General features: G+C 42.9%; 1 protein-coding gene across 2 annotated transcripts in view; it reads left to right on the top strand.

The window, feature by feature from the left end:
* Positions 1 to 15,364, top strand: part of GRIA1 (glutamate ionotropic receptor AMPA type subunit 1) — a 306,995-nt gene that overhangs the window by 251,499 nt on the left and 40,132 nt on the right. For both annotated transcript variants that reach the window (XM_030328848.1, XM_030328844.1), the window contains exon 12: positions 10,591 to 10,789. In XM_030328848.1, the coding sequence (XP_030184708.1) occupies positions 10,591 to 10,789 (199 nt within the window). The remainder of the gene's footprint in view (positions 1 to 10,590; positions 10,790 to 15,364) is intronic.

Here is a 15,364-nt window from a genome sequence, read left to right as displayed (position 1 = left end):
GTGAAATGACTGGGGGACTTGGGGTAAGAAGAGGATGAGCACGTATTCCCTGCCTCTGGGGCTGCCCTGCCAGGTTGGCTGGGGGTATGTGGGAGGTGGGGTCTGAGTGTGCAGGGAACTGGGTAGGGTGAAAAGATACCTGGCAATAGAGGATTTTCAATTGGCTATTCTGAGTAAAATAACTCCTTTCAATACGTGCCTTGTGCTGGAGCTAACCAAACATTAATTAAAGCAGAAGCATGTATTGTTATTTTTGCTCCCATTTGCTGATATTAAAAAAAAAAAAACCCACAACATTCCAACGCAAAGGACTTCAAATACTGGATATGTTAAGCCACAGACGACAACCCAGGCCCACATCTGGCACCCTGAGGCAGGGACCCAGGCCCTCGGAACCCATCGTACTTCTGAAACCAGCTGGTGGATCAGCAGATAGTAGGAGCTCTAGGGAGGGCTTTGGATATAGGGAAACCATATGTTTTGGTATTATAGGCTAGCCAGCAGGCAGCTAGCTATAAAAAGAGAGTGGCTTCTTCTAAGAACTTAAACCCAAAAATATATGTGGAGGAAGTCTCATTTTAACACCAGCATGGTGCCAAATATTCCTTTGTGTCTAGGAACTGTGGGCAAGTGGTGTTTGGGACCTGAGAAGGTAAACCTTGAAAGAGAAGAGTGGTTGGCCCTGGTCCAAGCTACACCCACTTCCAGCGAATGAAATAACACCACTGGAACTTGATGGATTTGGGTTCACAATCAAGCTCCATCACCTGCTTGGTGACTTTAATTAAATTGTTTTGTCTCTCTGAACCTCTGTTTCCTCATTTGTCAAAAGGAGATATGTCTACCTGGGCTGAAGAGAGCAGTGAGGACTAAAAAAAAATGGATGCCAAGTATCTTCTGCAGGATCCCCATGCAAAGGCCATAGAACAATGGCTGTTTGGGGCAAAGTGAAATTCTTGCTTGTTTACATTCTCATTCCACCTCCACACCAGAGCACAGGCTGTCCCTGCCCCCAGGAAATACCTTTCTTTAAATTTCAGAATGCTCAAAGCCAGCCTGCCCTGCATAGCCCTGCCAATGGCCCCTTTTCCATGCTGCCTTTCCAGATTTTTCCCAGTTAGGCATGGCTTTTCCTACCTCCGTACTTCCTTAGCACTTAGTCAGTGACTCCTTATGCTGTTCACCACAGCTCAGGCATCATAGTTGCTTCTGGTGGGTCCCATTCGTTCTGTTAAATTGATTTCCTTGAGAAGAAACTTCTTGGTTATTTTTCATCAGGCTTTGTATATATTCAGTCCTCAATAAATACCATGTAATTACTCAATTTATTCATTATATGTTCATTGAGCACCTGCTTTATGCCAGGCACTGTGCTAGGCACCAGGGATATAGCAGTGAATGACACAGATAAGACCCCTGGCATCACTGAATTTACATTTTAGTGGAGAAAGACAGATAATAAATGAATAAATCAATCGATAAATACATAATTTATAGAAAGATCATTTCAGACTTTGATAAGTGCTATGAAAAAAGGAAATGAGGTGAGAGAGACATGGGTGGCAAAAACAATACCTAGAGGGGTGTCTGTGAGGAGGCGACGTATGAACATAAATCTAAAGGGTAGATAGAGGCATGTTTGGGACAATTGCAGAGAAGTGAATTCCAGGCAGAGGAAACAACTGTTGCAAAGGTCCCAAGATGGGAAAGAATTTGCTGTATTCTAGGAACTGCAAGATGGCCAGTGAGGCTGGGGCATGGCAATGACAGGAAAGGTGGTACAAGATGAGGTTGGAGATGGACCAGCTCAGGTTGACCCCAGCAGAGCATTTGGATGTTACTGTGACAAATTTTAACTGGGATGAGGAACAACATGACTCTATTTACAGTTTTAAAAGATCCTCTGGCTGCTGTGTGTACATGGATTATACAAGGACCAGAGAAGCAGCAATGAAATGTGACACTGATTGATATCTAGTGCAGAGAATGTTATCTGCAACTATGGGCGTGATTGGATGGGAGGGACTGGATGTGGGGGTGAGATAAAGAGACAAGGCAGAAATGTCTCCCTGATATTAGGTTTGAACGGCCAGATGGACAGTTATGTCACTTCCTGAGATGAGGAAGGAGAAGAATTCGTCAGTAATGTTGTATTGATTTGGGGCTTTTTGGTGGACGTTCATTAAGAATTTTGTGTTAGATATTTCAGGTTTGAGGTGTCAAGGAGGCAGTTAGATATGCATGTTAAAGGTTGGGAGAGGGACTGGAGATTTAAATTTGGGATTGGTCAGCATTTATGAATAAAGGACTTGGACTGGAGGAGGTCAGCTGGGGCAAGATGGTAGGCGGTTATAGTAACAGGGCTGAGACCTGAGCTTTGGGAACAGAAAGAGCTTAATATTGGGAAGAAAGGAAGAACCAACAACAACAAAAAGACTAAGAAGGAGTAAACTGAGAGATAGGAGGAGACTGAGGAAAGAATGGACCTAGAAGCTAAGAGGAGTGTTTCTAGAAGAAATCATCGAATAATCACCATTATTACAGATGACATCTTGAGCCCTGCTCTGTCTGTGCAAGACACGACTTACTCCTGGAATTCTTACCATCCATGAGATGGATATCATTATTCCCATTTTCAGGTGTGAAAACTGATACTCAGAGTGAACCAATGAATCAGTACATTTTTAAGAATAACTGAACTCATTTACATCCATTCTTTTGCAAACTGCACCCGTGCGACACTCCCATAGCCTACCTAAATGGAAAACAATTTTCCATTTTGAAACATAGTTCTGCATGTGCTGCAAACGTAGAGCTTGTTGTCCAGTCCCCAGCTTCCCACCCCTGGGACTCACCACAGGAGTCCAAGGCCCACCCTGCTGCCACAGTGTTAGATCACAGTGGCCAGCAGCTGGGGAAATTAAAACGAGTCACTTCTGCTGTGCCAGGGAAGTGCTGGGTGATTTGCAGCTGGTGACAAATGGATGATTTGCCATCCAAACATAGCGTCTCAGATTAAGTGGCCTCATGAATAAAATTCTTGCATTTGACCAGAGCTATTTACCCTGGTCTGGGAACCTTCATACCTGATCCCCAGTAAGCCTCTCTCCAAACATAGCTCAGCTCAGTAATTAGCCAAGATGGACATTTTTTTCTCCCAGTAGTTTACAGGCAGGCCATCTGAGTTTCTGCCTTCACACCCACGTTTTCATTACTTTTTATTTTTTATTTAAAAAAAATTTTTTAATGTTTATTTATTTTTGAGACAGAGAGAGACACAGCATGAGCAGGGAAGGGGCAGAAAGAGAAGGAGACACAGAATGTGAAGCAGGCTCCAGGCTCTGAGCTGTCAGCACAGAGCCCGACACGGGGCTCGAACTCACGAACTGTGAGATCATGACCCGAGCCGAAGTCAGACGCTCAACCGACTGAACCACCCAGGCGCCCCTCATTACTTTTTAAAAATAGCCATTGGAAGCAGATGACAAAGGGAAATAGGTTGAACTCAGTGACCTCTTGAGCTTGGCTGAATGAAGGCACACAGGAAGTGTCCCTTCGTCTCCTTCCTCTTGGGGATGACAGGAAATGCTTTTGAAGTGAAGAAGAATGTCCATATCCAACTCCTTGTCAGAATTGTCCCAGAGAGTAGGTTGACAGGATCGAATGTTGATTGCTTTTTAATGACTTTCCATTCCCCACATTGGTCTCAAGGATCTGATTTCCTAAAGTCCCTGGCCATGGCATCTACTCCCTTACCTCCAAGCAGGCTATTGCTTCTTGCACTATGTGAAGACTTCCATCCTGAAATGCTTACTCTGTGCCAGGCACTGTGCTACATCCTTCATTTGTATTTTCATGTTTAATTCTTAAAAACACCATGAGTACAATTACTTCATTTTGTAAAGAAACAAGCACAAAGAGATTCAGTGACTTGCCCAAAGTCGTACAACCAGTAAGTAATGAGACAAGACTCCATCCTGCTTTATCTGACCCCTGGGCCCATTCTCCTCACCAATGCCCTCTACTTTCTCCTTGAGGATAGCACAAAAGTCATTATCAAATGAATCATTGCAATATTTTATCTGGATGTTTACCTGGAGGGACTAATAACTAGATAGATGTTAATATATTTCTTGACTACTGTAGCATACTCACTTTTTTTTTTTAATTTTTCAACGTTTATTTATTTTTGGGACAGAGAGAGACAGAGCATGAACGGGGGAGGGGCAGAGAGAGAGGGAGACACAGAATCGGAAACAGGCTCCAGGCTCTGAGCCATCAGCCCAGAGCCCGACGCGGGGCTCGAACTCACAGACCGCGAGATCGTGACCTGGCTGATGTCGGACGCTTAACCGACTGTGCCACCCAGGCGCCCCAATAGCATACTCACTTAAATCAAAAGTCTCTGACATTCACAATAGGATTAAGGGCAGCAGTCAGCAAACTGTGGCCCACAGACCAAAACCAGCCTGCTGTGTGTTTTTATGATTAATTTTTTTTTAATACACCATGTGCATATGTTTATGTATTGTCTATGGCTGCTTTCATACTACAACAACAGAGATGAGTAGTACATGAAGCCCACAAAGCCTGAAATATTTACTACCTGGACTTTTACAGAAAACGTTTGCCTATCCCTGGTCTAGAATGACAAATCTAAGCTGAGAGATAATAAAAAAAAAAAAAAAAAAATTAAAGGCCTACAGTGAATCCTAATGCATGAACAGGACAGGAAATATCCATCAGAAGCAGAGAATGATCACATCAGAGCCTTACTGTCTTCTATTAGCACCGCATTTAATAATATATGCAGTGTCTTATTAAGAAAAGTAAAAACCATCATTTACAAGAAGAGACAGCTTATAGCCAGCATCAAGAGCATGTCAGAGTCCATTCACCCAGTAGGCATGAACTGCCATTTGAGCGTTGTCCTCTTCCACAGCCCCTGCTCCTGTGGATCACCAGACCCTGTCACTTTGATCTCTTCATGCAGCCTGCCCCTCCCAATTTCCATGGGCTCTGTTTTAGCAAGTTCAACCAAGCATCACCCCTGTTCATCAATAATACTATAAGTAATAATCATTATAGCATCTTTAAAAAATCACTACAGCAGCATGGTTAGAATTGTAATAGGAGAAGGATTATGGTGTGATGGGGAGCAGAAGGGGTTGCTTAGAGCTCTGCTTGCAATGACTGGGGAGTTGAAGAAGAGATAATATTCCACTCACCTCCTCTTTTTACCTCTAGCTACTGAGCCTTCTCCTACTACTGTACCTATTCTGCTTAACAGTCTCTTACTTATACTCCAAAACCAAGCACAAGTTTCTCTTCCTCTGATAACTGTCCCTGACACCTGCCAGCAGAGTAATTATCAAGTCTTTCTGTGTCCCCTTAGTACTACTTTCTTACTTGTCACATAATTAAGATAGTACTATAATTACCATTTATGACATTAATATAAGATGGTGATAGTTCTACTGAGTGCTTACTATGCTTCAAACACTGTGCTAAACATTTGGCAGAGAATCAGGGTATTGGACCCCACAGCCTGTGTTTTAATCACTAGGCTACACTGCCCTCCCATCTTCTGCATGGAAGGCAGAGACTATTGTGTATTCACTTTTTTTTAAGTTTATTTATTTATTTTGAGAGAGAGAGAGAGAGAGAGAGAGCGCACATGCATCAGCAGGGAAGGGACAGAGAGAGGGAGAGAGAGAATCCCAAGCAGGCTCCGTGCTGTCAGTTCAGAGCCTGATGCAGGGTTTGATCCCATGAACCATGATATCATGACCTCAGCTGAAATCTAGACACTCAACCAACTGAGGCAGCCAGGCACCCCATGGTGTATTCACTTTTATCTCTGCAATGCCTAACAGTGCCTGCCATACAAGTAATGTTTATAAAATGAATGGATAAATAGTATGGCACACATTTCTAAAGATACCTATCCCTTGGTCATTCAAACACTAATTAGGTACTACTGTGAAGAGATTTTATAGGTATAATTTGAAGTCCCAAATCAGTTGATTTTAAGGTACAGAGATTTTTCCAGGTGGACCTGACCCAAACAGATGAGCCCTTTAGAAAAAGAGAGTTTTCTCCAACTAGTGGAAGTCAGAGAGGTTCAAAGAATAAGAGGGATTGCTACACTATTGCTGGCTTGAAGATAGAGGAGACAGGTGATGCAGAATGCTGGCAACCTCTAGAAGGTGAGACAGCTTCAGGTGGACAGCCAGCCAGAAAACAATGACTTTGGTCCCATGACCACAGGGAGGTGAATACTGCAAACAACCAGTGAGGTTGTTCAACCCGAACTCCAGATAAGAACCATAGCCCCAGCCAATACCATGATTTCAGCTTGGTGAGACCTTAGTGGAGAATCTAGATACCCCAACCCAGACTTCTGATCTACGAAACTATGAGACAATGAATGAGTGCTGTTAGAAGACACTAAGTTTGTGGTGATTTGTTATGCAGTGGTAGAAAACCAATACAAATAGGTTTCCAATTCTCTGGAGATGCTGGTGGTCAGACTCCTTTCAGTAGCTCCCAAATGTCCCACTGAGCTTTACAAGAAGTGAATCATGGCTGTGATCCAACATCAGGGAGATGACATGGGTTGAGGAAGTCTGTGCTCATCTACAAATGAATCAGAATCTGGTGAAGGAGGTAATGTTCTACAGTGGGTAGACTTCTGGACAAGAAATATGAAGTCCTGGTTCCTAGTCCTAGATTTGCCAATGGCTCACTACATGACCCTGGATAAGTCACCTTATGTCATATAACTGCAGATCTTTCATCTGTAAAATGGGGATATTCATCCCTCTCCCATCCATTTCATAGTACTGTAAATGATGATTGAGTAAGATAAAGAGCCCAACAAGCTATATAAGTTGTGACCAATTCTAGAGGAACATAGGGATTCCTCAGTGGCTTAGGGACTTTAGGGAAGAGCTGTGCCAAGTTATAAGACTAATAAAATTCAGGTGATGAGGCATACCTCCACGGGCCAGATAACAGTTGTTCTTCCCTACTAAGAAATTTATCCTATAGCTCCCTAGGAGAATAATTATCACAAAAATAATGCCTCATGTTTCAACAGCACTTTTCAAAGTGCTTTTCCCTGTGCTATTTTAATTCCAATAACTTGTATCAGTTAAAGGAAAAGAATCAACTAAGTCTAGTTCTGAAAGTTTTGGTTTCTCACCATGACATAGAGTTAGTCTCACCCATTACACAGAAGAGAAGACGGAGGCCCAGCTGGGCAGGCAACTTGCCAAGGTTATAGGGCTGGTCAGTGAAAGAGCAAAGACACTCATTCCCAGTCTTGGCCTCCAATAACTCCATCTCTCTACTTTTGGTATGGAACTGGGAAAATGCAGAGTTCTTAGACAGAGGCCCAGCTTAGCCTGTACCAGGTCTGAACTGAAGAAGGATGGTGTGTTACACTCAGGTTCCTATCACATGGATCAGATGCAAATGAAGCATTGGAATCATGTCACATTTTGACGAGCCTCTTCCCCCAGCCTTCCAGTTATGCTACAGATGACACTTACTGGCTGTTAAACAACAGACTCCTTCTTTGGTATCTTTATTAAATAGGTGGGGATGTGGGAAATAGTGTGCAGGGTAAGCTGCTCTCAATGCCTAGCAGATAAATATTAATTAAAGAAGAACAGGGAAGAAGGATCCATTGACTTGGAACTTTCTTGGGAAGGTTTTGAGTTTCACTAGATGATCCCCAACTTGGGATACTTTAGCTGGGTCTCTCAGTTCAGTAATGTTGGAAAAGGAAATAGCCATCCTGAACACTTGGTTTGAGGCTGTTACTCCAGACATCCTGGGCTATAAGCAAGTTTGAATTCTCCTGGCCCTGAAAAATATTCCTGGTCTCTAGAATCCAATGTGAATAGAATTGGCAGGTTATGAGAGAGGTGATATTCATGCATTCACTTGTTATTGAGGCCCACTCTGTGCTAGGTGCTATAAGATTCGTTACTCTCATGGAGCTTATGATCTAGGGGAATGATAGTCAACAAACACACAGAGATCCAATTTCAATGACAATGTGAGGTACATGAGGCTCTAAGATTATTAAGCCTGAATGCTGAAAAAGTGCTAGGTGGGTTGAGGTCTGAAGGATGAATAGGGTTGAAACAATGATGGGGGTGGGAGTGGGGGCAAGAGTGGCATGTGATAAGGGTATGAGACTTTTGAATAGAAAGAACCAAACAAAGCCCAGTGTGACCAGAGTACAGAAAGCATGTTGTGGACACACTGGCGAGCAGGCCAGGGGCCAGACCACATGGGACCTTGATGGTCACCAAGGAGTTTGAATTTTATTCCAAGTGTAAGAGAAAGGCTTTCATGGATTTTAAGCAAAGAAGCAACATAATACACTTCACGTTTTTAAAAAGACCACTCAAACTGATTCAGCAGAGGAGTGGAAGGAGGGGCTGCATGGAGGGGCGTCTAGTTTAGATGCTACTGTGGTCACCCAGAGTTGGGAAAAGAGTAGCATCTTCACACAGCCCCAGGACACTGATATTTGCCACCTCCTAAGGTGAAAAGAAGATCCTGTGATTTTGAGTACATATGTCTACTACCCCTAGGGCATGGAGAGAATAAGTTTGCCTCTTTGTATCTCATTTTGCTTGACTGCCCAATGGAAGCCATGCATCCTGGTCTACCTAGTTATCATTTCAAATCACAGAAAGGGAGAGATGGGAGGAGTAAGAGAGAAAGCTGGACCTGTGTAATATATGACCCTCTGTGTAGACATGTCTCCAGCACGTCGTACCCTGGGGACTAAGAGTAGGCACCAACACAGCTTCTTTGTGAATGGTCCACCAAGTGAACATCTTCAGAAATGGGGAAACCCACTCTCACCCTCAGAATAGCCAACTCATTGTTGCACCACCCTACCTATCAAATACCCACTCCTTGTATTGCTAAAACACTTGTACCAAATGCTCCTAAATCGGGTCTCATGGCAGCAGCCTCCTATCAATCCTTCAGGGAACACCTCTCTCCAAGTCTCTTTTTCTGGTTCCCTCCTCCTGCAGCCATTCTTCACAGGGCATAGCTTTGCTCCACTCTCCTGATCTCATTCCTTTGAACAAATTTCCTCTTATTTCCTCTTTTAATAGGAAGCATCTAAGAACATTATTTTCCATATAGCAAGCAACAACAAATATTTGCTGAATTTTTTGAAGTGAGCACTGTCTGCCTAGAATCAAAAGGAGCCTGTAAGACATGCAAACAAAGTGGGACACACAGGAACATGGGAATAACACAGAGAAGGTCGGGTAGGGTTTTCAGAGCATTGTGGAACAATCAAGCAAGCTAGTAGGCCTGGGTTCTGCTCCTGAGTCAGTGTGATTTGAGACTCGAATTTATCTGTAAAACTTGTAGGTTGTATTGGTGATTTCTTTGGTGGTTAAGTATTAAGTTTTAGTTAAGCACTGTCACCTACTGAAAGCTTTGAGCTTAAGGCTGTCAAGGCACATGTTAGAAAGGATGTACAATTATAGTAGTGCCAGGATGACACTTACTTAACAAATCAAGCTGGATGGAAAGAAAAATAGAATGCAAGCAACTTTATCACTGTATGATTCAGTATGATTTGATGCCCTGTATGTCCACCATACCACATCATATGACATCAACATCAGTTTGTAATATCTTTGGAAAAATATTCTAGAACTGGAAACCTCCTAGCCAAATCTGAAAGATCATAGAATTCTTGACTAGTCATGTCTCTCCTCATTGTTGGGCATAAGAGAGGCGTCTAGGAATCTAAGAACATCAAGGAACAATTTCTCATCTCATTTGTGATTGTCATAGTTGCTGTTTGGATCCAGTACAAAATATGCTTTGTCTTTTATTTCAGCCAAACTCTTTCCCTGTGGTAGGGGGGAGAACTGTACTTGCCCTCAACAGTGACATTTCCCCAAAGTGGCCGAGGTACAGCTGTTCACATTCTGCCTCCAATACATTCTCCCTTCCTTTCCTTCTGGTCCATTACTTTGGTGGTCTTTGAAGGCCAAAAGAAGAGTAATGAGAAGGCAATCTGGAAACATTTCTGAACATGGTCAAATGTGTGCATCATGTGTGTAAATGCATTTGCAATTCATATGTGTGTGCACAAACATTTGGTGTATATGTAGCTGCATTTAAAATGACGTTTGTAAGACAGATAGATGATAGATAGATAGATAGATAGATAGATAGATAGATAGATAATGTTTGTACATATTTGTGATTTTGTGGTCAAGTGTTGACATATCTGTCTTTGTTGGCACATGTCTTGATGTATATGTATGTGCAAAGGTGGTGTGAATATATGCCTGTGGGATTTTATCACCCATGAAGGACAGCAACCACACAAGTCCTTATCTTGTAATAAGGAATAAAATGCCAACATGAATCTCTCTGACATTTGAATTATCACATCTAGCTGACAGAGGAGAAGGGTGCAATAGGGCTTGACAGCTCTGCTGATGGGGCTTAGGCTGGCCCTTGGCCCTTCCCTATGGCCTTATGCAGTTGATGTCAATGCTTCTGACACCTCTTCCCTTTGGCCTGCAGGTCCCTGTCTGGCCGCATCGTTGGTGGTGTCTGGTGGTTCTTCACCTTGATCATCATCTCCTCATACACAGCCAACCTGGCTGCCTTCTTGACCGTGGAGAGGATGGTGTCTCCCATCGAGAGTGCTGAGGACCTAGCAAAACAGACGGAAATCGCTTACGGCACACTGGAAGCAGGGTCCACTAAGGAGTTCTTCAGGGTAGGAATATCCCTTGTCCTAGAGCACCTTCACAAAAGGGAACCACTACTGTCATTAAAATATCCTCATTAAGGAGCATGTGATTATAGTCAACCAGAGCAACTGCTTAGCATAGTACAAGTCAGGGAAACTCAGAGCATTTCTCAGCTTCTTACAAATTCTTGAGAAATCTACAATTCTATATTTGTAATAACTTCAAAGCTCTTGCACTGAATCAGACCCCTTACGTATGCCAAGTCTGTGCCAACTCTGAGGGCTGCAAAGGATATGACATTCAGTTCCTTCCCTGTTCCCACACATACTTGCAGTCTAATTAGTAATTGATTAGTATCGGCCTAGGGACAAGGTCCAGACCTGATGCCCTTTTATGTCCTCTCCTTGAAGACTTGATGAATAAGGAGATGGTATATGGGGAATGATTACTGGAACAGGCAGTCTATTTCACAGTGCCAGGAGAGATAAAATGTGAAGTGAGAGTGGAGGTGATGGAGAGGTCTTATGGCCAGAGGCAGCGAGTGAAGGCAGAGGAGCAGAGAGCTTAGAAACACAAACCTAGGGTCATCCAAACCTAGGGCCAGACCCTGGCTCTGCCCTTTACTTGTTCTCTGGCCCTTAGCCTCTTTCACACCATTTTCTCATCTATAGAGTCAGGAGAATAATATCTACCTCAACGAGTCATTATGATATTAGAAGAGATGAGGCATCTAAGACACAAGGCTCTGTGGGTACAGGGCTTTGGGGTACAGGCATTTGGGAGCCATCTTGAAGAAGGGGTAGGGATTTACAGCCACAAACATTAGAAAATATTTCTAGGCATCATGAAACTAGGTCAGGTCTGGGTTGGCTAATTATATTCCAGGCAAAGGGGACAACTTGAACAAATGCCCCAAAGCAGAAAAGCCTGTAGTTCCCTGGACTTTAGACATGTTCCTCCTGGAAGTTGAAGAAATAGTACATGGAGCTACCATGTATTGAGGAAGGAAAAATGATAAATAATTGCTACACTTACCTAGCATTTGCTATGAATCAGGTCTTGTGCCAGCACACCCTCATTTAATCTTGTCATTACAGTTAGAAATTTGTTTTCCCCATTTTATATGTGAAGTTCAGAGAAGTCAAAGTAATTGCCTGAGGTCACACAGGTAGTAAGTAGCAGAAGGAGAATAGACAGCCAGTATCTGCCTTGCTTCAGGCAAGGGACAGGGATCCCATACAGTCCTACCAGGTTCTCACTGCAACTTTATGGAGAAAACCCCAGACTCCGAGTGAACCCAAAGAGTGTGCTCAGTTTCTTGGTTGTGGGTTCTATGTTCTGCATGACAAGCAGGAAGGGGACCAAGGTCTTAACCATCACTGACCCAGTCTCCAAGGCTAATGTCATCTATTTCAATATAATGGAGCAAGAAGGTGACTTAGAGGTCATGTGGTCAGAGTCTATCGTTTTAGAGAGAGACATGACTTGCTTAAGCTTAACCAACCAGCTAGTAGAAAAACCTCCTGCAATCTCATAATTCTCTAGAATTTTTAGCCTGCAACCAAAGTGTGAAGGGGATGTCTCATATTTGTCCAGGTAGCCATTCCTATATCCCTGGCTTTGCTGATTAAGTTGGGGAACAGCCAATTCACTTACGCATTACATACTCATGTTCTCATCCCCAATATCTGAGCATGTCACTATCCCCAAAACACCTTCCATCCATGGTCTCATTTATGTCCCACCTATGACCTATGGTACAACAGGAGTTATATGTCCATTTTGTGAATAAGAAATTGAAATTCAGGGAATCATAATGCAAGTGTTGATGATGAACACAAATTCTGTTTCTTCATTCCAGCCAAAGTATTCTTGACGCTGAACCACACTGTCCTAATGAGGTGGTGTCATTAGCTGATTTTTTAAAAAGATTATTCAGGTTGTTAGATGAGCTCATGATCAAATCTAGTCTAACCTTTTCCTTTTGTAGTTGGGGAAACTGAGGCCCAGAAAAGAAAAGGGTCATGCTCTAACTACTCAGAGGCATAGCTAGGACTTAGGACTTGAAAGTTCTCTGTTAATCACTATGTCAATTGACATATTTCTATTTATCATCCACAGGACACTGTTAGGCATCTAGAAACAAAACAGTGTGTATTCTACAAGCTCTGGGCACTCACTAGGTCTACTACATTCGTGACAATAGGTTGTAGTTCATATGCTAACTCTGATCAACAGTGGTGGCCTGGAGTTCGATGTTGAGAGGGGATTCTGAGGTCACATCTGGGCACAGTGTGAAAGAATTCCTTGACTGATGTCAATATCCCTCACATATATAGGAAGGGAAAGTGGTCTCAAGCCAGCCATGTATTGGGCATTCTTATCCTAAAGTAAAACCTAAATTAAGGGCATAATTAGTAGTAGTAATTGCACCACTTACAGAATACCTACTATGTATCAGGCACTGGGTTATGCATTTTACATCTGTTGTCATATACTATCCATGGCGACACTATGCAGTCAGTACCATCATCAACATTGTCAGGAGAGGAAGACTAAGGTTCAGAAATGTTGTTATTTGTCCAAGGTCCCACAGCTAGTAAGATATAAAGCCTAAAATAAGGGAGGCAGCTGGTTGCAGTGAAAAGGCACTAGGTGCTATCAGGAAACCAGGGTTTTATTCCTGGCTCTGCCACTAAGAAGGTACATGACATTGGACAGTTCACTGCCACACTGTGGGCCCCAGTTTCTTTACTGGTAGAAAGACAGCACTAACAAGATATGCCCCATGAGCCCTTCCATCTCTGTAACTTTGACCTTGAGAATTTTCCCACCAGGACTTTGGTGGATGGGGAGACAAGATCACCTACCACCCTTATAAGGCAGGAGAAGAGCATGGTGATACATGTATTCTTCTACCCCAGTCTCTAAAAAAATATGGCTTCTAGTCCCCACGGCAGCCCAGAGCTTCTTGGCAGCTCCAATCCAGAGTCACTGAATCCTCCATCGACAGTTTAATTAAGATGTGTGAAGGGCTGTGAGAGCTGCAGATGATAGGAGAGATCCAAGAACAAATACCCCAAGTATGTTTCCAATCTTCCCTGCCACTCATGCTGCCTTCGCATCCCTAGAGATGAGATTTTCCTGATAGCCTAATCTGAGCAGCTATGAGCACAGCCCTGGCATTTGGGGCACAGGGGTGAGACCGAGAGGACATATTAATTTTCTGCATACTGTTGCCCAGAGGGCTCTTCAGCTCTACCTGTCAACAGCCCAGTTCCCTGCCGTGGCCATCTTGTCAGGTCAAATTGCATCTTGCCATTGCCCTGCTGAGTATTTTGTTGGGTTTCTGCCTGGAAGATCATCTGTAAATCTGGTCACAGCTGAATTTATACATTTCTCTGTTTCCTGAGTGAGAAGAGATGTACACTGTAGATGTTCTGATTGGTTCTAGGTGTATCCTCCTCTAACTTTGAAATTCTCCCTCCCTTTTCTCCTTTCTTTCTTCTTCTTCTTCCTCATACATTGTTGCTTGAATGATGTGTTTTCATGTAAAGAATCAGGTATTTTAAGACCACGAGGGATTCAAAGGTCCCCAAGCCCCAAATCCTCGTGGAACAGATGAGGAAAGACTAGAACCCAAGCTCTTCACTCCCAGTCCAGTGGCCTTTCCAGAGGGTCAACCATACTTTAAAGCGCATCACCTAGTTGATCTAATTATAGATTCACTCTACCAAATACTTCCCTGAAATTTTCAGTAACTATTTCCCTTAATTTTCCATTGAGACCAGACTTTTTCTAGGCCCAAATATCTCTATAGATCATTTGGCTCAAACAACAACTTAACTGTTTATCAATATTTTGCCAACACTTGATGTTGATATCAAAGAAATAAAACTGATATTTGTGTGCAAAGAAAAATGACATTTTGTGTGTATAATTTTATACTAAATAAATCTGTAATCTGTGTTTTAACCACTAGTCTACATGAATTTCATGACTCTAGCACTCTTTAAAACATTAGCCCCTTATATATGTATAACATGTGTCCAATTTCAAAGCCAGACTCCCGTACCCCCAAAATACATCTACCCTTTGGGGTAAGGAAACTCTTTAGAAAGACCATGTTAGATGAGAGGGATGATTTGTGGTCCTGGGTTGTGGGCCTTGACTAAGGGCCTACTATGTGTAAGGGTGCACTCTGTGAAGTACTCACAGAAGGGAAGATGTCCCCCTCCCTCAGATGGCATCCATATACTTAAGACCTGTACACAAGCAAGCATGCCTTGCAATCTTGGCAGTCTAGCCTGAAGGTCCAGTGAGTGTGTCCTAGAGGAACATCAGCCCTCACAATACTCTTTTTAGCCCCAGAGGCCTACAAATCAGAATCATCTGGGGGAACTCCTGGAAGAAAAGTTTTTTTCTAGGTTCCACCCCAAACCTGCCATATCAGAATCTATAGGTTTAGAACAGGACATCTCCATATTTACAATTTCTACACAGGATTCTGGTGCCCACTAGAGCTTGTGAATGATTGTCCTTGAAACTAAGGTGGTCTCAGAATACAAAGGATTTGTTCTGGCCTGTGAAATGACTAGTAG

The sequence above is a fragment of the Lynx canadensis genome, chromosome A1 (assembly GCF_007474595.2).
Source record: "Lynx canadensis isolate LIC74 chromosome A1, mLynCan4.pri.v2, whole genome shotgun sequence".
NCBI lineage: Eukaryota > Metazoa > Chordata > Mammalia > Carnivora > Felidae > Lynx > Lynx canadensis.
This window is presented reverse-complemented; position numbering and strand designations above follow the sequence as displayed.